This window comes from Pan troglodytes, chromosome 13 (assembly GCF_028858775.2).
Source record: "Pan troglodytes isolate AG18354 chromosome 13, NHGRI_mPanTro3-v2.0_pri, whole genome shotgun sequence".
NCBI classification, from domain to species: domain Eukaryota; kingdom Metazoa; phylum Chordata; class Mammalia; order Primates; family Hominidae; genus Pan; species Pan troglodytes.
This window is the reverse complement of record NC_072411.2, coordinates 120,076,492-120,102,361: the sequence shown is the minus strand read 5'-3', so window position 1 is coordinate 120,102,361 and position 25,870 is coordinate 120,076,492. Positions and strand designations below refer to the sequence as shown.

General features: G+C 54.4%; 1 protein-coding gene across 22 annotated transcripts in view; it reads left to right on the top strand.

The window, feature by feature from the left end:
• The window catches only part of TNS1 (tensin 1), a 213,139-nt gene that overhangs the window by 169,662 nt on the left and 17,607 nt on the right, over nt 1–25,870 (top strand). For 8 of the 22 annotated variants that reach the window (XM_054680163.2, XM_054680157.2, XM_054680159.2 and 5 more), the window contains 8 exons: nt 450–536; nt 5,528–5,724; nt 6,573–6,648; nt 10,205–10,297; nt 11,383–11,406; nt 11,891–11,929; nt 19,846–20,044; nt 23,026–24,095. In XM_054680163.2, the coding sequence (XP_054536138.2) occupies nt 450–536; nt 5,528–5,724; nt 6,573–6,648; nt 10,205–10,297; nt 11,383–11,406; nt 11,891–11,929; nt 19,846–20,044; nt 23,026–24,095 (1,785 nt within the window). The remainder of the gene's footprint in view (nt 1–449; nt 537–5,527; nt 5,725–6,572; nt 6,649–10,204; nt 10,298–11,382; nt 11,407–11,890; nt 11,930–19,845; nt 20,045–23,025; nt 24,096–25,870) is intronic. The other 14 variants (XM_016950471.4, XM_054680164.2, XM_063791661.1 and 11 more) reach the window with 6 other exon arrangements.

The window sequence follows — 25,870 nt, the reverse complement described above, 5'->3', positions numbered from 1 at the left end:
GTGCCCAGGAAAAGATGGGTGGTCCAGGGACAGGCCTGTTGCCTATGGCAGCAGGTGAGGGATGCGTGAATTCTCCTGGTCCCACGATGGCACCTCTGCTTCCACCCTGGGGTTAGAAGAGAGGGAAACGCTGTGGTGCTGGCCAGCAGGAGGTCCATCTGCCTTTTGGAGAAGCAGGACCTTGGATCCCCCTCTCTTCCTGTCTGACACCTTCCCCACCTCCCTCCAGTGTGTGCCCAGATACCAGAGTCAGAACACCAACTAATCTTGATTTTCTCTTTGTTTTTGTTTTGTTTTGTCCTGTTTAATGCCCCGTCCCCTGCACTCTCTGTGTTTCCCATGTCCATCTGTTCCCTGTGCTGTTGGTGGGGTGCCTGCCTTGCCCCATATCCTCCCTTCCTGCCTGCCTCCCACTCCCTGCTGGCTCCCCTGGGGTGGGGGGTGGGCAGCATACAACGCCAGGCTGCAGGGCATCGGACACAGTGGCAGCTTCCCGCCCCCTCCTCTCCACTGGCTCCGATCTTCCTCCCTCTCTGGTGGGTGGCTCTCCTTCCCCCTTCTCCCTTTCCAGCTCTTTGGCCCACTTTTGAGCATCAGTTTCTTTTTCACTCCTTCTTCATGTGCTATTCCTTCCAAATCTTTCCCACCTTCTTCCTTCTCTCTGTCTTTTCCTCTCCCTCTTCTGTTGTTCTCTGGTTTCCATCTGTTTCTCCTTCTCCTTCCCTGTTTCTCACTATCCTCTCTTCTGTCTCCTCACTTACTTCTCCATTCCTCCTCTCTCTAGCCCTCTCTCCCTCCTGTCTGCATGAGCCAGAGCTCACTTCTGCATGAACATGGGCCTCATGCTAGCCTTGGCCTTGCCTGCTGGGAACAATGCCTGGAATAACTCGACTAACATTCAGGGTCCCCTGAGGAGATGCAGGCCTTTGCAATGAGGGTGCTCAGGAGGGCTCTGGACAGTCCAGCACTCCGGCCACCCTGGCCAGACTGCCTGGGCTGCAGGGCTAGGTCTCGGCAGGAGCCAGGCTGAGCTTTGCATGGGGCCACCAGACACAACACAGAGTGGTGCCCCAGCCCCTGCTGCTCTGTCCACTCTTGAGCATGGCACACCCTGGGGACAGTGTACCCCCTCTGGTCCCACTCCTAATCTCTGATCCCATGGCCAAGAGTCAGAAGCCCTGGGTTGGGGTCCTGGCCCTGCCTGAGACCACCTGTGTGACCTTGGGCAAGTTTCTTAACTATTTAGAGCTCAATTTCCCAATCTGAGAAGTGGACAGATGATAGTCCTGTCCTGTTGTGTATTTTGAACGGTGGTTTGACATGCCCCGGACCTTGTGGATGCTTCACTGGGGTCACAGTAGTTCATTTGAGAATGATGCCGTCCACTAACATCTACCCCTGGCCTCTGGGACACGCAGGCCCTTAGGCGTTGAGCCCTGGCCAGGGAATCACCTCTTCCTTCCCCTGCTCCTCTGACCCTGGAGGCTGGGTCAGGGAAGATGCCATGCTCAGGCCTGCCCTACACCATGGCCCTGAGCAGCTCCAGGAAAAGGCCTAGGGGCAATGGGAACTGTTGATTCCCAATGTCAGTATCTGGTGCCTCCATGGTCCCTTCTTCTCCCAGTCCAGGGATGATCAGGAGATGGCTCTAGCAGACTGCTCCCTTCAACCGCCCCTCCCTCCTTTCTTCTTCCTCTGCCCTTCTCTCAGCCCAGTGGTGGGGAGTGTAGTGTTCAACTGGGCCTGGGTAGGGGCAGGTTCTGGGATGGTGGGCCTGCCTTAAGAGGAGCTGGCATGGCTTGCCCTAGGGCTGCTAGTGTGATCGCCGTGTGGCTTTCTGGCATCCTGGCCCAGCAGGTGGCCTCCCGGATCCCCTCGCTTCCGGAGCCCCAGGCATGCTGTCGGACACCCAGCCCTGCCACCTGGACCTGAGGAATCCAGTCTTTTGGAAATCAGAAGACTGGAAAGAAGAGCTGGGTCTGTGAGGGTGGCAGTGGCCAGTCTGGGGGGTGCAGAGGAGGCACATCATGAAGCCTGACACCAGGGTACTCGTCGCATGATCCAGGGGCGGTGGGCAGCAGTGCTTTGCCAAAGTACATGTATCGGTCTGTGTCAGGGCTACAGCTCCCAGAATTGCAGGGTGTGCGAGTGTGCGTGTGAGTGTGTGTGCGTGTGTGTGTCAGATGAAGGGGATTAATTGCCTCCAGTCTGGCTCATGCTAGGGGAGCCTTGGAGTGAGCTGTTGTCCAGCACAGCACTGTCCTGGCAGAAGAGTGACGCCTCCCTGGGAAGGGGGCTGCTCTGGTGCCCTGCTCCTCAGGTCTGGGGGCCTGTGTGGAACCCTGGGGCTGGGGTAACTGCTCATCCTGGCAGGGCTGTGGGGAAGGCCTGATGCCCGTGTATGAAGCAGCCCTTAGAGAACGCCCAGGGCTCCTTGAACATAGGGTGTTAGGGTCCTAAAGATACTTTGTTTTCATAAGGGTACCCCAGCCTTCTCAGCCTCCTGGGAGCTTCTCTTCCTTTCTTCCTCTGGCCACACGGCCTCCTGCTGGGGTAGGGGCTGGCCCTAGAGATTCTGAGGGTGACCCAGTGGCCCCACTATGTACCCCCATCATCCCAGTGTCCTGCTGCCATTTCTGTTAGGCTGTGTGTGTGTGTGTGTGTGTGTGTGTATGTACATGCAAGCATGCACATGTGTGTCTGTGCAAGGCACCTGCCTCTGCCTGGGTGGGTGTAGGAGACAGAGGCCCTGAGAGAGAGAATGGGGCCAAAGACTGAGAAAGTCCTGGGGTGGAGGGTGGTGGCGGGAGGGAGGGAGGTGGGGAGAGCAGGCCTATTTTTATTATCAGTCAGCCTCTGGGACGTGAGAGAGGGTGTTCTCTCCATGACACTGGTTGTCAGCTTGTGTCCAGACACCCCAGCTTGGCTAAGGAACAATGGGGCTCTCTTCTCTCCCCTCTGCCACGCCAGTCTCCCCTCCCATAGAGCAAGACAAGAGAGAGGGAACATGTCTCTCCAGGCACTCCAGGCGGATCTGGGCTTGCCAAGGGGGACAACAGTGGGACACTGTGTTCAAAGAATGTGAGTGGCCCTGACTGGCCATTGGTGCCATGGGGCCATTGGTGCTCTGCAGTGGGAGGGGCTGGCCCCGTGGGAGTGGAATGCAGGGTCTTACCCTTCCGCAGAGGGAGGCACTGCCCTGCAGCTCCTTAGCTCTTTGGAGGTCATTCCCTCCATTTCCCTGCCTCTGGTCAGAATGCTCCCACGTGCCATTCTGGTGGTGATGGAGAGAGGACTGGGAAGGTGCAGCTCACCCTCAGATGGCTGACTGCCTCATGCCAGGATCTCACATTCTCTACGGATGTCAGGTGCCCCCTGCACCCCAAGCTGCTGCAGGCATCTGTGGCCTCTGAACGTGGAGAAAGCTTTGGGAAGGTTGGGCAGAATGTTCTTTGTTTGTCCAGGAGATTCGGTGCCTCAAATGCAAACAGATCTATTTTTTAACGGCAAACGTCAGATCCCCAAGCAGGGAAACTGGCCACCCCTTGAAAAGGCAGAGGGATCTGCCAGAAAGAGCTGCTGGGGGCAGAGGAGCCCGGAACTGAGACCAGCCCTAATGCATTTATTTTAACCTTGGGGCTGAACTGAGTTCCAAACCCCAAGAGCGTCTCCCAAATGGGCTTCTTCTGTCACAATTATTGTTAGAAAATCAATGGCTATGTCTGTTTCTCTCTAATGTTTTTGCCAGGAATGAAATCAGTGGCAGTGTTGGTCCAAGCTGCCCAGGAGACCTGAGTGGGATGGGGGCTCCGGGGAGCTAAGGCCTGGGAGCCTGGGGTTGCTGCAGGGTTGCAGCAAGCTGCCCACCCTTCCCAAAACCACACCCTTCTTTCCTTCAGGTAGATGCTCCTGGCAGCCTCTGGCTGGGTCTAATGGGACTCCTATTTTTCTGTTCTGCGAATAAGGGCTCTTCAAGGTGTGGGGCTTGTTTGCTTTAAGTGGAACAGTTTGTAAGTGGCAGAGTGAGGTCAGAGTCTAGTTTACTGTCCCCATCCTGGGCGCTATTTTCTTAGCTGAGATGGCAGCAGGGCTGCCCCTGATTAATAAAGAGCCCAAAGCGGAGACTCAGGGCACCACTCGGTACTTTCTGCATTTAATGTGCAAATGCCAGTCCTGCTGCTCTCCTGATGCGCCCCCCACCCCCGATTATGGGAGCCCCTGATTATGGGAGAGTATGAGGGCATGTCTCAGAGTGGCTGTGCCTATGTGAGTGTAAGTGTGTGTCTGCCCGTAGGCTTGGCAGCCGGCAGCCTGCTGTTCATGACAAGTAGGAAGGCTTCCCAGGCGGCGCTGTTTATGGCAGGCTTTGTGGCTGTGCCAGACTGGGGGTGCTGGGGGGCGTGCCTGGGGACATGCAGTCCTCACTGTGGATGGCAGAAGATGTTTCTGTCTGAATGAGGGTGATTTCTGCTTGGCTGTACTGGCACATTCCTAGGGGCTGGCAGTGTGTGTGCAGTGTGTGTGCACACACGCTGACCCATGTGACCTGAGGCCTTTGTTAAGTCCTAGTGGTGGTGAAAGCAGGGCTGGGAATCTCTTCCCAGAAGATATTCAAGACCAGAAACCCACGCTTCAGGCTGGGTCTTGGCCTCTGGGACCCAGGAAGTGAGTTTTCTAGGATTCTGGGAGCCAGCTCAATGAGGCAATGGATTCCGTGCCTCAGCCCAGCTGTGGGAAGAGGGAGTGGGAAGGAAGGAGGGTGAGATTAACAGCATCCCCAGGCCTGTGGAATGGGATTGGGATGGGAAGTACAGAAAAGCAGATGGAGCACACGACTTCTCTCTGTCTGCTCTTCAGCTGGGAGGGACATGGTGGGATCCGCCACCATCTTTGGGGCAGGGAAAAGGGGGCGGGGAGCTAAGGGGCCAGTATAAGGGGAGTTGGTAAGAGGTTCAGCGGTACACCGGATGAAGTTGGGGAACCCCAGAGAAAGCCAAAAATATCCCAGAGGCCAATTGGGGCTGGGGACTTCGTAACAAGGCTTAGTCATGTCTTTGTTTCTCCTTGGGAGCACCATTTGCAAGATGATGCAATTTAGCCCTTTCCAAGAGTTCTTCCCCACAGGCTTGATGTTGCTGGTTGGTTGATGCAGTTGCCTTGGAGACTGTCTTTTCCCTCCACCTCCCCTCCCTTGTCTGGAAGCTCTGGCCCTCCGCCTCCAGGGGTTGGAAGTAGTTGACATCTGTTTCTTGTATCAGTCCTTTGTGTTCTTGGTCTCAGCTCTGTGTGGAGAGATTCCTGGTGAAGTCTGAGCCAATCTAAGCAGATCCCCTCTCCTGCCGAGAAAACCTGGGGTGTGAACAGAGTTGGACCCAGGAGGGCTGAGGGGAAGACAATGGGGGATGACAGGCGAGCCCCAGCATGGCCTCTGAGCTAGGAGGCACTGCCTTCTCTGATGGGATTAGGCCGATTGATCATTTCTTACACAAAAATGCTCATTGTCCTCTACACCCTGCTTTCCTCCCAGGGGTACAGGCTCGGGAGAAGCAGCCTGCAGAACCCCCAGCCCCTCTGCGGAGGCGGGCGGCCAGTGATGGACAGTATGAGAACCAGTCTCCAGAAGCCACATCCCCTCGTAGCCCTGGGGTTCGCTCCCCTGTCCAGTGTGTCTCCCCAGAGCTGGCTCTTACCATCGCTCTCAATCCTGGAGGGCGGCCCAAAGAGGTGAGTCCTTAAGCTGTATCTTGGGGCTATGGATGGTAGTGGTGCCCACTTTAAATCTCCAGAAACCTGATGGTCAACTTGGCACTGATATCAGTATATTCAGTGATTTGTCTCCCCCTACGTCCTCACCCAAACTCTCTTCTCTGACATGTGGAGTCTGGGGCCCATTAAATAGCTCTATGTTCCCACTTCTTGCATTAATATTGAGATTGAAGTTTCCTTTTTGATTCCTAGAGAGAGTGCCTTAATAAGGTGGTAAGAATCCTGGGGATGATATAGGTGAACACAATTTCAAAACTCCAAACTAGATCCTGGAGAGTGGCAAAATTATTTTTGGACCCTTTGCAGATATAAGGTTTTTCTCAGGAGATTTAATTTTCATTCCAAAAGATTTGCATTTCTAAGACATTTCAGTAGTTGGAGGCAGTGAGTCTCAAACTTCATCATGAGTAACAACCAATGGGGAGCTTGTTAAAACTGTAGCTTCCCAAATCCACCTCCAGAGATTTCAGGGTAGTAGATCTGGATGGGACCCAGGAATCTGCATTTTAAATGTGTGCCCTGGAATATTCAGATGTAGGTGGTCCATGGGCCACATTGAGGGAGCGAGTGTACTGGCCTATAAAAGCCAGGCTAATGAGTCATTCTGGATAGAAGTGGCTTGTGGATATCTTTTCTCTCCTGCCTGTGGCAGGACCTGTCTCCTGCCCTGAGCACCAGTGAGGAGCCAGGCTGACGAGGGGATATGGGGGCTGGTTAACTCACTGTCCTCATACCTCAGGTCATCTGAAGGGGAAATCTCTCCTTCTCATGGTTTCCCTCTTTTTCTCCCCTGTGTTCTCCCACAGCCCCATTTGCACAGCTACAAGGAGGCCTTCGAGGAGATGGAGGGAACCTCCCCGAGCAGCCCACCGCCCAGTGGGGGTAAGAATTCCCTGTAAAGCTCGTCTTCCCTGTGTCCCCTCCAGTCCCTCAGCTCAACCCTGCCTGTGGGAGTGCCCCAGGCCTGAGGGTTGGGGGTGACAGTGCCCCAGGTGGGGCCAGAACGTGCTGCTCCTCACCCCCATGGCCCCTTCTCTTCCATTGCTTGTGGCCATTGTCTTCTCCGTCGTCCACACTCACACATCTAAGGGTGCAGCCGCCCCAGTTTTAGGGTCCAGACTGAGTGACCATGGGACTCTGGGCTCCCACATTATGGAGTTTTCTTACTTGTTTTGAGTCTTTTTACGTCCACACTCAAAAGACCCTACCATCTTAGCATGACTCTTTGTGACTTGACTTTGACTTTGTTTCTGACCTCCATTTCTCCTGCATCCAGACACCTCTTCCATTCCAGGCAACCTATTTAGCTTCTACCAAGGAGAGAGGGACCCAGGACCCTCAGGCTGAGAGAGCCCCCAGCTCATCCATCCTTGGCCTCCAGGCAGAGGCATTTAGCCCCCAGCCCCTATACACTTACTGGGGAGGCAGATCCCCAAAGGACAGAGACACATCCATCTAAAGCCAAGACCCAAATGAGCCAAGGCATGGGGCAGTGTTCCTTTTTATAGAAGAAGAGACATGAAGAGGAACTGGAGGAGGTGGTTGTGGGGAAGGAAGTGATGGATTAATACCAGGCCGCAAGGGACTCAGTGTACTCAGGAGAGGCCTGGGTCAGCACGAGAAGGAGACACTGGTGCTGTTCAGGGATCAGGTTGGCTGGGCCTGGCTCAAGCTATCCACTGGCCCTGGTGAGAGGAGGGAGAACTGGAGCTGTCTGTGCATTCCCCTAGGGGCTGGCTGTCCTGTACTGGAGAGGAATGTGGCAATGTATGTGGCCCCTGTGCCAACAGAACTTGTGTTGGCTGCCATCCTGGGCATGAGGAGGCTGAAGCTGTGACTGATTGGCGGCCCCAGGAAGCTGTGGCTCTCCCTTGAGCAGTACTGTCCAATGGAAATATACTATGAGCACATTTATAATTTAAAATTCTCTAGTAGTCACATTAAAAAGCATAACAGGAAAGTGGTTAAATTAATTTTAATAACATTTTTGTTAAATCCAAAATATCCTTTCAATAGGCAAATAAGTCAATAAAAATATTGAGCTATTTTACAATCTCTTATAAAATGTAAGAAGAAACTGGTGAAATTCATTTTAATATGTTTTATTTAACCCCAGTCTAAAATATTAGCATTTCAACATATAATCAATGTAAAAAAGAACGGGATGTTTTGTGTTCTTTTTCATACTTTAAAACCCTGTGTGTGTTTCACACTTATGGCATGTCTCTGTTCACACTGGTCACCCTGCAACGGCTCTGCAGCCATGTGTGGCTCGTGACTGCTGTGCTGGACAGGGTGAGCCTAGAGCAGGTTACGTGAGAGCCAGCTCTGCAGCCTCTTGTGACTGCGGGGAACCTCTCTCACTTTCCACGGTGACATCTGCTTCCATTCACTGTGAGCTGTAAATGGCCAGGGAAAGGACATCACCTTGCCTTGGGTGGAAGCCACCTGGGCTGTGCTAGAACTGGGTTTTGCCTTCTTCTCTCCCTCCTCTTGGCCAGCCATGGGTACCTCGGTGAGAAGTCAGAGGTTCCATAGACACACAGGGTTAGGGAGAGAAGACAGAAGGTGGAGAAACGTGTGGAATTTTTCTCTCAGGAAGCAAAAGACTTGCCTGGCTTTAGCGTCGCCCACTCATCTGCCTCAGCAGAAGGGCCCAATTGCCCAGGAACTGGGGGAACGAGGAATTCAGGAGCTGGAGGTGAACAAGGGAGGAACCAAGAGAGAGCTCCTGCCCTGTCTGGTCCTCTCGTCCGCTTCACCTCCTCACGGGCCCACCTGCGCCTCCGCTGCACCAGTTGGTTAAACATGCGCGTACCTGTGGGCTGGGGCTGCTTCGTGGTTATTCCATGAATGACCGTCTCTGAGGCCAGGCATATTATTTCATAATTAATTTCATTCAACCGCCATTGGTTTGACAAACATTAATAAGTGTTTGATAAGTGTCTATGAGCAAGACACCATGACAGGGAAGAGGGGGTGTGGCGGTGGTAGAAACAGAATCTGTGTGTGTCTATGTGTGTGTGTGTGTGTTTGTGTGTGTGTCTATGTAAAGACAGAGGGAGGATAGACGGAGACATGAGGCCTAGAGCTATCCCATACCTGGAGGTGTATGTTTGTACCCATTTGTCCCCTATGCTGTGTTTGTTCTTTGGACATCCAAGGACAGAGTGAGGGTGAAGGGCAGGGGTGTGCCACTCATCTGGACCCCTGTGATATCTTCCTGTTCCCACGTGCATGTGGGTGTTTACCTGCACAAATGAGTTATGTATGTTGCTTGCATGGAGAGAGAGTGTATTTTTTCATTGTTGTAAGATTCCTGTAGGTCTGACTGTCTTTTGGGGAAAGCAGCAGGGGCAGGGAGGGTCGTGGAGCATTTGCTGCTGGTGGTTCCTGGGCATCTGAGGGCCACAGCTAATCTGTTAAGGCCATTCGGCAGGCAGAGTATCCTTGGGGCTGTGGTCTCTGCAGGCTCCCAATGTCGTTGATAGGAGACACAGAGTTCATTTTTTAACTTCTTCTCAGAGCTGTGTCAGGAGACATGGCAGCTGCCACCCAGGTATCTCGTGACCGGGCATAACAGCCACCCTGCAGATCAGCTCTGAATCTGGCCAGGTTCTTGGCTAATGGGAAAAAGCCAGCAGCCCTTTCTGACCTTGTGTGTTACATGACACTTGTAACCCAGATGGGTGGCCTGGGAGGAGCCCAGGCTTCGCGTAGGGAGTGGGTGCTCTTGGCACCCACTATAGAAGACTATAGGCTTCTCCTCCTTCCAGGACACTGAGGTTTGGGGGGACAGAGCCCCACATTGAGAAGTTCTCTCCTCCTGGGCTTTTCAAGGGACATGCTTGGCCGAGGGCTGGCCTGAGGTCTCAGGGTTGGCGTGGCTCTGGCCCATTATCTCCTTCTGTCTCTGTCCTTTACAGGGTGTGCCATCCTGAGGCCCAATTTTCTTCTGTTCTCTTCTGAATCCATCCAAGTACATGTTTTAAATGGACTGTGTGTGTCTGTGTGTGTGTGTGTGTGTGTGTGTGTGTGTGTGTTGGGTGAGGGTAGGAAGAGGGATGAGAGAGTATTATAGAGAAGGTCAGAGACAGCTGCAAAAGCCTGCGTGTGTGGTATAAGCCATTGCAAAGTAAAGGGACTGCAGCGAGAAGCTAAGGGCCTAGGGGTGGAAATGATTCTCTCAAGATTGGGGCCAGAGCCAGGCAAGGTTGCCATTTCCTGAGTCTTTCCCTTTATCCTTTAAACTGTTCAAATGTAGAGAAATACGGAGGCAGGAAAGGGCAGTGGAGCCCAAAGCGCTGGGCCTCAGGGTGGTTCCTCGGCACCGTCTCCAGCCCCCCAGCCCTCACTAAGCGTGCCCTCACCTGCCTGGCGTGTCTGCCCTCCTGCCCACCTCTCACTCCCCGTGTCTCCCCTCTTCTTCCTGGCACAGTGCGGTCCCCCCCGGGTCTGGCCAAGACACCCCTGTCTGCTCTGGGCCTGAAACCCCACAACCCAGCGGACATCCTGTTGCACCCCACAGGAGGTGAGTTGGGAAGAGGGAAGATGGGGAGGGGGGCCAGGGGGAGGAGGACTCCTGTGATTCTGGACAGAAACCCGGGTCTCAGAATCTGGTCAGCAGCCAGCTTTGTGCCCACACTGATGTCAGGCCTGGGTTGGGGCTCTCTGTGTAGGGGTTGGGGGTGACAGATTTCCTTGCAGCCTTCCTGTCTGTTGACTTGTGGAGTCTGCACAACTCCCAGCCTCCTCTAGCTGGGGGCTTTGGAGGCCTGGTCTCAGTTTCCTTGATGGTGTTGAGATCTCTGCTGGAAGCCACACATTCTAGGTGTTCAGGCCCTCGGGTACACGTACATGGGCGCACATACATGCACACCTGGGTACATACACATGTACACACACACACACAGAGTCAGAGAAGCACGCCCCTGCTGCTGTGTGCCAGGGCCTCTGCTGGCAGCCCAGCTGGCTCTGCTCTGAGCATCCACGAGGCATCACAGGCATTCACCTGGCATTCAGGTGAATTCACCTGGCATCCACGAGGCATCACTTGGCATTCAGAGTGGTCTCTAGGTCTGCCTCTTCAGGCCCACAGAACCCTACCAGAGAAACCCATGACTAGCAGTGGCCATCATTGCCTGCCGTTTCCTCGATCCCCTTGCCCTCAGCCCAGGTCTTCTCCTGACTGTCAAAGGACCTGCCACCTCCGGGCTTCTGACTCTCCCTGGCCTGTGCTCATCCCCCATCCCTACTCCCGATGCTGGCTGCATCTTACTCTGCTGCTGAGGAGAGCAGCCCAAGCTCTGAGAAAGGAAGGAGGATGGCTGCTTGGCCTCCCTGGGGTCAAACAGCCTGTCCTGTTGGCACGGTAGAGGGCAGGGCCCTGGGCCTGTCTGGGAGAAGGTGCTCCTCTGAGCAGACACCACCCCAGGTTCACACCTCCTACCTCCTCCTCCCATTTCCCAGCTCCTCTCCTTCTTATGGTGGAGGGAGACAGGGCTCCCTGGGCCCTTGGTGGCCATGTGGGGCCACTGAACTCAGAAAGCTGCTCCCTGGACTCTGGTTTTAGGGCTGGGTGGGGGCTATTGGGGTCAACTTTACTTTTTTCCTTAGTTACCAGAAGACGGATCCAGCCAGGTAGGTGGGCAGTGGCATGCATTTGTGACCCATGAAGCCACGCGGCTGGGCATAGCCTCCCACTCAGAGTGTTGGCATGGCCAGGGACACTGAGCCACGGGGGATCAGTAGAAGGGGGCTGGGGGCTGCCTCTCACCAGCCAGCACACTCCTGCTTGACACTCGGCCCACAGAGCCCTGGGCACAGGGGCTGTGAGGGGCTCAGGCTCCTGAGAGCCGGGGACTCAACTATGCCTCGGAGCCTTGGGGTCCTTTGCAGGGTGGGCCTCGGCCTTCCCCTTGGAGTCCTTCTGTGGACAGCGCAAATCGGCCCTGGCCTCACCCCAGCTTTCCCATCTCCATTTTCTCCACAGATTCTCTTTCTCAAGAAATAATCCCTGTTAATCTCTTTCTCTCTTTTTCCTTTTTTGCTCTTCCTCATCTTCACCACCTGCCCTTCTTTCCTGCCTCTCCTTCCTCCCACCTCTCTTCTCGTCTTCCCTCAGAGGAAGATGAGGGGAAGGTAGTGGTCAGGCTGTCAGAAGGTAAGTGGCATTTGCTGTGGCTTCCTGCTCTCTGGGTCTGGAAATGGCTTTTCACGCAGGGCTTGAAGAGGCTGGCTGGAGGCAGCTCTCTTTCCTCACTGGGACTCAGGCAACCAGGCACATGGCCTTCCTGTCCCCCAACGCTTGGTGATGAGATACCACCCTGGACACCTCCTGAGTCCTGATGGGGGAGCTTGTAGCTGCCAGGTGCTGGCTCAGGCACAGCCAGTGTCTGGGGGCTCCTGCAGTGCCACCTTGTTGACCAAAACGCTCCTCTTGCACCTTCCTCTCCCAGCGCCATTTGCACCAGCCTGCCTGGTGTGCAGCAGCTCATAGAGGTAGACAGGGAGGGACTCAGATCCCCTTTCCCAGGGCGTGCTCCACAGGCATTTCTCAGAGAAGAGATTCTCCACGTTGGCACCACTGACGTTTTGGCCTGAATGACGCCTTTTTTTTTGAGATGGAGTTTTGCTCTTGTTGTCCAGGCTGGAGTGCAGTGGCACGATCTCGGCTCACTGCAACCTCTGCCTCCCAGGTTCAAGCAATTCTCCTGCCTCAGCCCCCTGAGTAGCTGGGATTACAGGCGTGCACCACCACGCCCAGCAATTTTTTTTTTTTTTTGTATTTTTAGTAGAGATGGGGTTTCACCATGTTGGCCAGGCTGGTCTTGAGCTCCTGACCTTAGGCGATCCACCCACCTTGGCCTCCCAAAGTGCTGGGATTACAGGTGTGAGCCACTGTGCCTGGCCCTGAATGACTCTTTGTTGTGGGTGCTGCCCTGTGCACTGTAGGAGGATTAGCAGTGTCCCTGGATTCTACCTGCTAGATGCCAGTAGCTCTCACTCAGTCATGACAATCGAAAATGTCTCCAACATTGCCAGTGTCCCCTGGGGGGATAATTCTCCTGGCACAGAGCCCCCATCTTAGAGCCACGATTTGCCCTCTGGAAGCCCTGCCTGGTTTCCTATCAACACAGAAAGTACTAAGTCTGTCTTTTGGGGATCTCAGACAACTTTGCGTGTTTCAGGAAATCTATGGACTCACCGTGTATACAATAATGCATTGGAATTTCCATGCACGTAATTCTGAAAAGCAGTTTCAAGGAGTTGGCATGTCTATGGGTCCCAGAGGAACCCCTGATTTAGATGAGCCCTGCACTGGGCACCAGGGAAGCAGAGAGGGGGCATAATCAGGTGGGAGGCCTTGGACACACTAGGAGCAGAACTCGAGTGAGGACTCAAACCAGCAGGTGAAACAAAGTGGGTGCCAGCCTGGGCGGGAGGCCAGGGTGTGGTTATGGGCACTGGCATCCCCCCCTCAGGAAGATGGGGCAAGGTGGGTGCTGTGATCACTTCCAGTTCTGATGGGTTAGGTGTTCTGACTTCCCACCTGGGCCCTAGGCCGATTGGCTGGTTTTCTAAGGCCTATTTCCCATTTTCCTTTGACCACACCACCTTGATTTTCCACCCCCTAAGCGGGGATGGCCTGTGCTCCTCTAAATCTGCTGTCACCCAGGTAGGAGGGTTGGAGTTCCCCAGAAGACTTTGCCCTCTCCTGACCAGCTGGGGTTTGGGCAACGGCATCAGGCTGCTCAGGGGCTGCAGAACAGGGCAGCTTCCAGAGACAGAACAGGTGGACCACAGCATGCTTCCCTCTGCTGGGAACGGCCCCTCCTTGCTCCCCTGCAGCCTCATGCTTGGGGAAAGGGCTTTCTCCCAAGCTGGAGGCTGACTGCTGGTCCTGGCAAGGCAGGAGCTGGGAGAGAGAGTCTAGAATTAGCTGGAGCTCAGAGCCAACGTTTCTGTGCTTCAGATGCCGGACCACGCAATAGGCTCTCAGCTCTCCTCGCAGCTGATTGACTTTAACAGACCCGTGGTATCTCGAACACTCTCCAGTGGGAAGGGCCATGGGGTGGATTATCCAGCAAGCTGGCAGAGCCTGGTGATTGCGTCTCTCACTCTGGGGTGACTTCAGGGGCGTGGGCCTCGACAGGACTGAACTATCTGCCAATTGCACCTGCTGAGTTACTCTCATCTTACAGGGCCCCAAGTGCTCTGGCCAGAGCCACAGAGTTTGGAGGGGAAGGTTCTTAGGGGTTAACTCAGCCACACCCATCGTTGTCACAGATATGCAGCTGACATCAGCACTGTGGGTGGTGTTGGGGGATCTGCCCAAGGTCACAGTTAGGAGGTAATGGAGCCAGACTGGAGTTATTGGTCTCCTGTCTCTTCCTCAAGTGGCCATTTCAAAGTCCTTCTCCTGCCTGCAGGCACCGTGCCCTGGGATTCCAGCGTGGGAGTTGGAATTGCTGCCCGTGGCCTGGGGAGTGGAGCAGGGAAGGGGCAGGGAGCAAAGCTGTGGGCAGCCAGTTCCTTATTTCCTGACTCATGTGCCACTGCCCGGGTCAGACTAAAGCTCATTCTTTGCTAACCCTCTGAGGCTCTGCTTGATTTCCTTGCTGATACTTTGATGGGAAATTCAGAAAAAAATGCCAGTGAGGCAAAAATGGCCAGAGGCAGGATTATTCGGCTTGGGGAAAAGAATAATTTGAGGGATGTCTGCTATGTCCCAGGCGCTGTGTGAAACACTTTACATTCATTCATTCTTTCATGCATTGATTCATTTATTCATAATACTTTGTGCGCTGACTGTTTGCCAGGCTTTGGGAATATAAGGATGTGTTAAGGCAGCTGGTGAGGAGAGTGATGCCAACAGACATTTCAATACTAGGCAAAAGTGCTGAGCTGAGGTAGGAATAGGATGTCATGGGGGCTGGGAGGAGGGGGCATGTGGCTCAATCTAAAATGTTTGGAATTCTAACTTTTGAGCTTCTAGATCTGGGACCTGGGGGTTTCCATATTCCCTTCTTTCTTTCCCACCCACATGTCTTGATTTTAGTTAGGGTGGGTGTGCCCCTTCTCTCCAAGCAAAGAGCGTCTTTGGGGAGACAGAAAATGCACTTCAGGGTGTGGACAAGGAGCTGACAGTGCCAGACCGGAGGAGCCCAAGTCACCCTGTGCTGCAGCTGCTCTTCACCGCCAGCAGCCACTTGGCAGGGTTTGGGCTCCTGGAATGTTCTACATGAAGCACCCTCCCTGTCCCCACCTCTCCCGCCCTGCCCAGCTCCCTGTAGCCTCTGATGCAGCTGCTCCAGGATTGGAGGGAAGGAGGAAAACAGCAGGAGAGGTGGTGCGAGTGAGGAGTGGAGGAAGGCAGGGATGGGCGGCTAGGAGCAGCGGGGGCAGCAGCAGGGCTGGTTCTGAACACTGGGCCTGGAATTGGCAGGAAAGAATTAGGAAGAACTTTCTTTCCTGCCTCTTCTCACCTGATCCTAGCTGGGCAGGTGGGTATCCTCATTCCCACTTTGCAGATGAGGAAACTGAGTCCCAGAAAGTATCTAGTAAGTGCACGGGTGGTGGGTGAGGGGAGAGCTTGCAAGTAGAAGTATATTGTCCTGGGGTGGGAGAGAGAGAAAGAGCCAGGGAATAGACAGAAAAAGGAAGCATTTTCACTATGGAAATCTGCATCTGAAAACTTGGGAAAACTAATGTTTAGCCCTGAAGATGGGTTTTAAACAGTTCTGGAGATGAACTCAGGAAATCAAATAACTTCTCAAAGGTCCTTCCTGCTCTGGGTTCATGAGGAGTAGAGATTGTATGGAAGGGCTTCGTTCATCTCCACCCCATGATCTGGGACTGGAAGGGGCAGGTAGGGGTGGCAGTGGGAGGGCAGACCAGCTGGCCAAGGAAGAGGATGCACTGGGAAGGAGAAAGGAGGTGGGGGCCCGGTGAGGGCAGGGCCAGGTGGGGCTGGGTCTGAGTGGCCTTGGCTAGGTTGGCCACCCAATGCACAAGGGCTGTTTCCAACATTGTGGTCAGAATGGATGCTGCTGCTTCTCCCTGGGCGAGCCATCCTGTTCCCCAAGTTCAGACTCCCAGTGTCTTGAGAACTCCTCTGGTGTTCTGCAGTTTAGGAGCTGAAGGGGCCAATGGGACTGTTGCCTTAAGAACTTGGCCATCCTATCGAGCCATCTCAGGGTTTCTAATACACTGTCCCATGGGCCCTCCATGCAATCTTACCCTCAGACTCCCAGGCTGCAGCTCAGGTGCCTGTGTTTAGGCCAGAAGCAGTTAGTAGACCCAGCCTTGTCTAATGGCAAGTAAGCACCCGCAAGCCACAGGCTTGGCTGTGTCCTGACTACAGGACGGGGTGGTGCGGCCCACTTTATCTCAGTTTTACTGTTGCTAGCAGGGGTACCTGTACTTCTTTAAAAGGGTGGAGCGTAGGACAATGTGAATTGCTTACCTAATGTGTGGGTCAGGGGCCTGGTGGGAAACTGATGGTTCATTCCAATGGAGCAACCTAGGACAGTTGATGGACTCTTAAAAGGTCTGGGCAGAGCAGTGAGGGATGGTAAAGCACCCCGAGTGCTCCCTATCAGGAGCAGGGAGCCATCCTCCCAGGCCCTAAGGAACCAGGAGGGAGCTGGAGGGCAGGGCTGCTGACTGGAGTGTGGCTAGAGGGAGGTGGGTAGGGGATGTAGCCACTGGCACCTTGCCCTTCTCTCTCCCTCCCTCTCATACCCTGCCAGTCCCTCCTTACTAGCCAAAGGCCAAAGCTATCCTGAGCCAGAGACTAAGGGGGTCTGGATGACATAGTAAATAAAAGTCTGCCTTCAGGGATGCAGATCAGGGTAGAGAGTAGATCAGGAGTGACGTCAGTGAATTGGAGAAGAGCACAGACCTTCTTCACAGTGTCATTCACATAGGTTTCAACTTGAACTTCAGGGAATGAGAAAAATGGATGTGTGCCTCTGAGGTCTTACTGTGTGTCTCTGGATGGGGCTGGAGGGTAAGGATCATGCTTCTGTGACTTTGTGGAGCACATGCAGATTGAGGGCCTGCTGTGTGCCAGGTGCTGTGTGAGGGCTCGGCACACAGATCAGCTAGGCAGGCTCTGGGAGCCCACGGGCAGCCAAAGAGTGGCTTTCTCTCCCTGGCTGGGAGAGAGGTGGTGCCGAGAGCCGTGGGGACCTGGGTGTAGCCATTATGAGTGCCTGGAAGGGTCTGGGAAGAGTTTTCAGAGAGTGACCTAGGGTGGCAAGAGACGGGAGGGGAGGGTGGACTCTGATCTTGGGTGTCATTTGCATGGCTGTGGGTGAGACTCCCTCTGATGTTCTCTTCTCCCAAGCTGGGTTACCAGTTGCCCAAGACTAAAGACACTCACTGAAACTATTGGCTTCCCGACTTGCAGAGGGTTGTATGTGCAGTGGGTAAGGGCAGGTTGGGGCCAGACTGCCTGGGTTCCTTGGCTGACTGTGCCCCTTGCCAGCTGTGACCTGGGCAAGGTACTTACATCCCCCGAATCCTACTTTTCCTGTATAATTGTTTGCTCTTTTTATCACTAGGAATAGCCCTATGGAGTTGGCTCTTCTCTGCCTGATGGGCTGAAGTGCTGGATAGAGCCAGCTCTGGGTGTCCTGTGAGCCTATGGGCCCTGTCTAGGTCACCCAGAGCCAGCTTGTGAGTCTGGAGACTCTGGTGCTAGTGTTCACTGCCACTAATTATCCATGTGTCCTGGGCACACGGCTCCACCTCTCTGGGCTGAGGAGATCAGCCCTGATAGGTTAGATCAGGGGTCAGCACACTGTGGCAGCTGGTCAGATCCTGTCCACTGACTATTTTGGTAAAGAAAGTTTGATTGCAACCCAGCCATGCCCATCCACTGTCCTGTTGTTTATGTAAGCTGTCACACCACAGCAGCAGAGTTGTGTAGTTGCAACAGTGACAGCCTAACCCACCAGCCTAAGATATTTACTATTAAGTCTTTACAAAAAAGTGTACTGGGCCTGGTCAGGGGATATCTGCATTGTCTTCTAGTTCCAGCAGAGCCTCGTGCTTGGGTGGCACAGAATCCATGCCTTTGGTATGAATTTGGCCTGGGCCTTCTGCGAGGGGGGTGGGTGGCCTGGGCTGGTTGAGGGAGGCTTTCGAGGAGGCCTTGCTGGCACTGCCTACATGGATTCCAGCTTTGGGTGCCAAGGTGCCTGGTTCTACATCACCTTGTGCCTGCTACCTAGAATAGACCTCCCGTGCCTGCCTCTTTGCAGACAAACTGCCCCAGCCTTGTCCACTGTCTTGCTGTTGGGTGGAGGGGGTTCTGTATGGGGACAAAAGACAGACGGGCAGGCTGTGGCTGGAGCTGTGTGCAGACTCCATTGCAGCCTCTGGGTCCTGCTCTGTAAACGGTCCTGTGCTGAGGGACCATCCTCTTCCGGTGTCCAGAGAGGCCTCTGGCCTGGGTGTAGGATGTCAGACCTGAGGGCCACCCCGGAAGCCACTCCACGGAGGCCATGCCCCTATGCAGCAAAGGCTGGAAGCACCCTGCTAGCACCCTGGTGACTAGGCTCCTTCCAAATTAAGGTTTTCTTTGGGCTAAGGGGAGGAAGGTTGCATTTCAGCTAGCTGGACCCCAGGCCTGTCACCCATGAGGGACCTGGAGGAGGGACCTGGAGGATCTGACTATTTTGGTAAAGAAAGTTTGATGGCAACCCAGCCATGCCCATACACTGTCCTATTGTCTATGTAAGCTCTCACACCACAACAGCAGAGTTGTATAGTTGCAACAGTGACAGCCTGACCCAACAGCCTAAGATATTTACTATTAAGTCTTTACAAAAAAGTGTACTGGCCCTGGTTAGGGGATCTCTGCATTGTCTTCTGGAGGAGACCTGGAGGAGGGGGCTCTTCTCCAACTCTGACCATTGCAGTCTTGGCCAGCAGGGGCTGCAGGGGCCTGGCCTTCTGAGGGATGCACAGACTCTGGTTCTTCAGTTTCTCAGGCTGATTTCAGTGGATGCCTTAGTTGTGGGCAGTATGGCTCTGTACTCAGGCCAGGTTCCTCCTGGGTAAGACAGGGACAGGGTGGGATTTGGAGGTGGTAGGAATGACATTCCTCCCGGATCATGGCCCGGGGTAAACAAGAGCGTTCTGTTGCTTCTTCCTCTTTCAAGCGGAGTTCGTTCGGGAGCTGGCCTCAGAGGCCGTAGAGGAGTTGGGCAGGTGCTGGTCTGGGAGTCGGGCCATCTGGGGACCTAGTCATTTCCCTTGTCGGGCCTCAGCATCCATCCTTATCTGTAAAATGGCCTTTTCTAGCATGTGTCCCCCACCCCCTCTTAGGCTGTTTTGAACACCAGGTAGTGCCGTGTATAATGAGGTCCTCTGTAAACTGCTCAGTGCTACAGGAATGCCAGAGGTGGGCGATGGAATGTTGAGTTCCGCCTGGGAATGGGGTTCCCTGATGCCAGTCTCTAGAGGAATGCTGAGTGTGTCAGGCAGAGAGGGGTGGGTGTGTCTTGGCATTGAAGGGGCTGGTGAGTCTACAGCAGCCCCACAGGGCAAGACTCACCAGTGCAGGCCTGTTGCTAGGTGGCCAAGGCTGTTTCTGGATTCTGGGCAGGGGGTGGAGCTCACATGAACTCTGGCACTGTCCTGGGATACAGGCAAGGCAGGGATGGACCTCTGGGCCCGCTGTAGGGCCCCAGACTCTAGTGGCACCAGGAGAACCTGGAAGGGCCTGGGTGCTGAGCAAGATCATTGAAGAAAGAGAGCAGCCAAAGGGGGTGCCAGCTATGGACAGCCTCCTAGTCCTTGGAGGGAAGAGTCTCTGATGGCCATGTTCTGAGGCGGGGCCTGCGATCCATTTCAGGGCCCCCTCCTCTGAGCAAGGCCCTGGTGAAAGGTCACTGCAGGGCAGGGTGGGTCTGGGCAGGCAGGAGCCCTGCCTGTCCTTTGGGGGCTATTCCTATGTTCCCAGGCAGGAGTCCAGGAGGCTGTGTTCCAGGGGAGGTTGGGTGGGACCTGCACTGCACCCCTGTGGATCTGTGCTCAGTGTCTCTGTCCTCTTGCCCCTTCCAGAGCCCCGGAGCTATGTGGAGTCTGTGGCACGGACAGCGGTGGTTGGACCCCGAGCTCAGGACTCTGAGCCCAAGAGCTTTAGCGCTCCAGCCACCCAGGCCTATGGCCACGAGATACCCCTGAGGAACGGGACCCTGGGTGGCTCCTTTGTCTCCCCCAGCCCCCTCTCCACCAGCAGCCCCATCCTCAGTGCTGACAGGTAAGCCGGGAAGGGGCAGTGGGTGGGAGATGAGAATCTGGGCCTGGGACTGGGACGGGATGGGTCAGGCCTCCTGGATCTGTTGCCTATGGCGTGGACAGGCAGAAAGCATACCCAGATGGCGGCACCTTGCAAACCAGTTCATCAAGGTGCATTGAGGGCACATGTCCTGCGCGCTGAATCCTGTGGGGAGCCCAGTGACCTATAATTCCCAGGCCGCATTCAATTCCGCCCATCCAAAACTGCGCTGGAAGGAGTGAAGGGTACCACGGTGAATGTGGCAAAGTCCTTCCCCAAGTTGAAAATCTACCAACAGTAATGACTTATGTAGTGGGCTCATCCTAGGTACCTGGCACTTTGCTAAGTGCTTTATGCAGTTATTTAATCCTCGCAGCAATCCTGGGAGGTGAGCACTATTATTGTTCCCACTTTTCAGAAGAGGAAACTGAGGCATAAAGGTGCCACAGCTAAGCAGTGGCAGAAATCAGATTCAGGTGGAAGCGTGTGGTTCCAGAGCCCGCATCTCTATCCTCTGCCCCAGACCTGCGTCATGGCGCCCTCCCTGCACAGGATGAGAGTCAGATGGGCCCAAAGCCCACACATGAGTGAAGGGCTTGGAGCTCAGAACAAGGGGCCATTATTTCTGGCTAGGGATGCAGGGAGGATTTCTGAGGGCTGGAGGCATTTGTGAAGGGTGTAGAGGAAGTAGCAGAATGTTGAAAGATGAAGAAAGAGAGACAGGGCATTCCAGAAGGACAGCCCAGCAGGGACAGAGGACTGGGCTGTGGCCATGTTGGGAGTGTGAGGCTGAGGGCATGTGGCCTGCCATTAGGGGGTGCCTGGGTGGATGGATGGCTGGCATCCATATTTCTGAGTGCATCATACAGAGATGAAAGCCTAGAGGTGGGTGACAGTCCCTGCTGACAGGCTTAGTGGAGGGGTGCAGCAAGGAGCTGCTTGACTGGTGTAGTGGGGGTGAAGGTGGAGGGGACAAAGAGATGGGATGACGGCATAGGAAAGGAGGGTTGCCATCAGCTCAGGCAAGGCATCGAGTGCCAGGCAAAGGAGGAGGACCTAGGAGGTGTCGCCCCCAGGAGGGGAGACTCTGCCCTGACCATCCCTTCTTCGCCGTGCCCACTGCCCTCCCTAGCCTGGGATGTCACAGAGCCTGCAAATTCCCCTGCCAGGCCCAGTGGGTCCAGTTTGCTGCACAGTCTACATTGGCTCAATGCTGAGCCTCCCCTGCAAGTGGGGGCACCATGGGAGGACTAGGGGAGCAGATGAGCAGAGGCAACTGTCTTCTGGATTCTAAGCCAAGCATTCCCCTTCCCCAGCCTCTTAACAGGCAGCAGCCTGTGTTGCTCAGGAGGCCTGACTCTGGCCGAGGGTTGCATTTCCTATTTTAAAGGAAAGGGGATTTTCCTAAGTTGCCCCAGCCAACCATTGTTGACATTCAGTGAGCCCTGGCATTAGGAAGTTGTTCATTGTTTCTCACTCAAATCCCTCCTGCTGAAGTGTTGGCCCTTTCCAGGAAGCTAGCCTTTCTCCCCTGGGATTAGCCTTCCAGAACTCCATTTTAGTGTCTCCTTCTCTCACCCTGCTCAGCCTGGCTCTGTCTCCCACTCCTCAGAATCCAGTTTATTCTGGATTATACCAGGAGGTGGCCTTCTGCTTTGGCCCCTTCTGGGATGCAAGGTAGACTTTGCCCTAGCCTGGCCCCTGACCTTCTCCTTGCCCTTGGCTCTTGCCTGGCCCAAGAGCACACCCCCGACCAAAACCTCATATCACCCCGTGAACCTGAGCTTATCCAGCCTGGCCCAGGGAGGGCCAGCCCACAACAAGATCCTTCCAGCCTGCAGCTCCAGGTTTTGGCCCATTGGCTAAGTAAGGACCTCTCCCCATGGGGGGTTCCTGTTGCACAGCCTGCCTGCTCCCTCCCTACAGCTACTAGTTTATGTAAGGCCCCTGTCAACCTTTGTTTCTCTCACCATAGATGGATAGAAATTTGGGTCTAGAAGGAGTCAGGGTCACCTAATCCAGTCCTGTCATTTTCCACATGGAAAAACTTTAACAAGCAAAAAAACTCACTGGCCATCACATTTTACTGCTGTGCTTTCATATGTCACTCCATGCAGACCTAGACTTAACTTTACAAGGGAACCTTTGATTGTGGCAATTACCCCAGGTATAGTCTCCTCTGAACTGAATTGTTTCAGAGTCAGAATTGGTAGTGACCTCTGAGCTCATCTCATCTAACCTCCCAATGCAGGAAATTCCCTCTACAACATTCAGGCCAATAGGTCTGTCAGCCTCTGCTTAAATGCTCCTAATGACAGGAGCCTCATTACCACGCAAGACAGCTTTCTCCATTGGTGGCCACATCCCCAGTGGCTGGAGAGCAGACCTTACAATGACCTCAAATCCCCTGATGTGAAACCTTCCCCTGTGATTCCTTGTCTTTGCTTTTTTGGAGCCATCTAGGAGTGAAAGCCCAATTCTAGCACTCTCAGTCAATGTTTGAGGATGATGATATCACACTTGAGGAAACTGAGTCAAGGCAGGGCTACTCCCAGTAGGAACAGGAGCCAGGAAACTCCATTGGGAACTTCTGTGATGCTGGAGGCTATAACATGACAGCCACCTCCAGTTTGATAGGAGAGGGCTCTTCACTTTGACATAGCTCAGGAGTGAGCATAGTGCAGTAGGGAAGACATGGGCTTTGGAATCAGACACAGCTAAGTTGAAACCCTGGTCTTTTATTAGCAGTGTGGTACTAAGCCTACTGCTTAACCTCCCTGAGCCTCAGTTTCTTCTTCTGATGGTTCTGTAAGGTAACGTATAAAACCCTGATGTCCTTCCGCACTGCCAGTGGGCCCATTCTTACTGTTGTTCATGGTTGGAGGGAGGGCAGACAGCCTGCTGTAAATCCACCCTTCATTCAGTTCTGTCCACTGACATCGCAACCTGCCATCTCTCTGCAGCACTTCAGTGGGGAGTTTCCCATCGGGAGAGAGCAGTGACCACGGTCCCCGGACACCCACCCAGCCTCTGTTGGAGTCTGGCTTCCGCTCAGGCAGCCTGGGACAGCCCAGCCCGTCTGCCCAGAGAAACTACCAGAGCTCTTCTCCTCTCCCAACTGTGGGCAGTAGCTACAGCAGCCCCGACTACTCACTTCAGCATTTCAGCTCCTCTCCGGAAAGCCAGGCCCGAGCTCAGTTCAGTGTGGCTGGCGTCCACACGGTGCCTGGGAGCCCTCAGGCGCGCCACAGAACAGTGGGCACCAACACTCCCCCTAGTCCTGGCTTTGGTCGGCGGGCCATCAATCCCAGCATGGCTGCCCCCAGCAGTCCCAGTTTGAGCCATCGCCAGATGATGGGTCCACCAGGCACTGGCTTCCATGGTAGCACCGTCTCCAGCCCCCAGAGCAGTGCAGCGACCACCCCGGGGAGCCCCAGCCTGGGTCGGCACCCAGCAGGGGCCTACCAGGTTTCCAGCCTCCACAACAATGTGGCCACCACCCCGGGGAGTCCCAGCCTGGGCCGGCACCCTGGGGCTCACCAAGGCAACCTGGCCTCCGGTCTCCATAGCAATGCAATAGCCAGCCCTGGAAGCCCCAGCCTGGGCCGTCACCTCGGAGGGTCTGGATCTGTGGTTCCCGGCAGCCCCTGCTTGGACCGGCATGTGGCCTATGGTGGCTATTCTACCCCCGAGGATCGGAGACCCACACTGTCCCGGCAGAGCAGTGCCTCTGGCTACCAGGCTCCTTCCACGCCCTCCTTCCCTGTCTCCCCTGCCTACTACCCTGCCCTGAGCAGCCCTGCCACCTCCCCGTCACCAGACTCCGCAGCCTTCCGGCAAGGGAGCCCAACACCAGCCTTGCCAGAGAAGCGAAGGATGTCAGTGGGAGACCGGGCAGGCAGCCTCCCCAACTATGCCACCATCAATGGGAAGGTGTCTTCGCCTGTCGCCAGTGGCATGTCCAGTCCCAGCGGGGGCAGCACCATCTCCTTCTCCCACACTCTGCCCGACTTCTCCAAGTACTCCATGCCAGGTGGGCCTCTCCCCCTTCCATTTTCACCTCTCCTGCTGATGAAGTAAGTACAAGAGTGAAATATCTATCCCAGTGTCTATTCTGACATTCCCTTGGCAGACGACCCTGGGTGAATCACTGACTTCTGGGACTTAGTTTCTTTATCCGTATAAGGAGAGTTGGAGGTATCCTTACGATACGTGTGCTGTGGTTGTGGATGCTGAGATGAGGATGTGGATACAGATGAGGATGATAAAAATCATAATGAATAGTATTACTGTTATGATTATCATCGTCCTCATAGCCATTACCACTCATTGAGCACATGCTGTGTGCCAGGCTCTGAGCTGAGTACTGTCTCATTTAAGCTTCTTGGCCACTTGGTCAAGTAGGTATTAATATTATTAACCCCAGTTTACAAACTGAGGCTTAGAGGCTCTGTCACTTGTCTAGTATCATACAGTCAAGAAATGGCAGAGCCAAGGCTTCCAATCCAGGCCACGCCACCCCAAAACTAATGGTCTTCAAGCATCACTGGAGTTGTCTTTATCATGTGTCCATATCTTGGGGGTCATATTTAGCATGACCTTGAAAACCTGCCTTCCAAACCTGGATCTCCATACCTTTGCCAGGCCCACAGTGCCTGGCACTCCTCATAGACCCAACTTCATCGAAACTCATGCAGGTTTGTGCAGTGAATTCTTCACTTATCGCCAGAACTTGCCACCTTTGCCTCTACTTAGAAAGCTCATTGTCTAAACACAAAGGCCAACTTTGAACTTGACTGTGTGCACAGTGGCCCTGGACGTTTGAGGCAGATTTAGAATGTTTTGGGCAGCCTCAGATGGCCCCAGCTGCCTAGATTCTCCCGGCGTCACTCTCAGGTCCTGCCCTGAGCCTGCCAAGCCAGGACACCTAGAATGACCCTGCACCCCCTGTTTCCTGCCGCCCACCAGGGACATCTGGTTCCCAGCCCCTCTCCTTGAAGGATGCAAAACTTCTAGTAGCTGGGACACTTCCTGTTTCCCACCATCTTCCCTGCTTAAAATAGCCTTTGGAGTCAACACAGGAAGGCACGTGGGACTGCAGCCGCCTCTGACAGCTCGTTAAACAGGCCACGGCAGCAGTGGGGCCTGGGGCTTCAGACAGAGAAAGGCAGCCGGCAGCAGTTGCATGGCCCAGCTGCCTAACCCAGAGACCTTCCTTAGCACACGGCTGCCAGGAAAGGGAGCTGACCTCTCCCCTCACGCTCGCCCGGAGACAGATCCCAGAAGCATAAGGGAGTGTAAATCATAGGTTGAAATTGACTAAGCACTGGAGACACAACTTGTGTCTCCTGATCTGCTCTCTTAACTTTGCAGTGTCTTTCATGCCAACTTCTGTCTCTGAAGACAGGAGAGGAAAAATGTGGAATCCTCATCTTTTTCTATTCTCCCTCCCTTTTTGTGTTTTCTTTGGTGCCAAAAGCTGAAGGAAGAGGTTGAGAGTGAGGGCCGCACATCCTGATGCTTAGACAGGAAGATACAGTTTAGCTGGTCCTAAACTGACTGCTAGGGCCTCTTACCAAGGTCACCATCTGTGTGACTTGGGCAAGTCACTTCTCATCTCTGAATTTCTCATTTTATGTAAAATTAGGCAGTTGGACTGTGTCCTGTCTGAGCTCCCTCCGGAATCTAATGTTCTATGACAAATTCCCAAGGTCTGCAGAGTCTGGGCATGGGTGTGTGTGGGTGTTGTCTGCCTGAGAAGTGGGGTGCCTGACATGCAGTAGATGGCCTCTAGATTCTAGGCCAGCC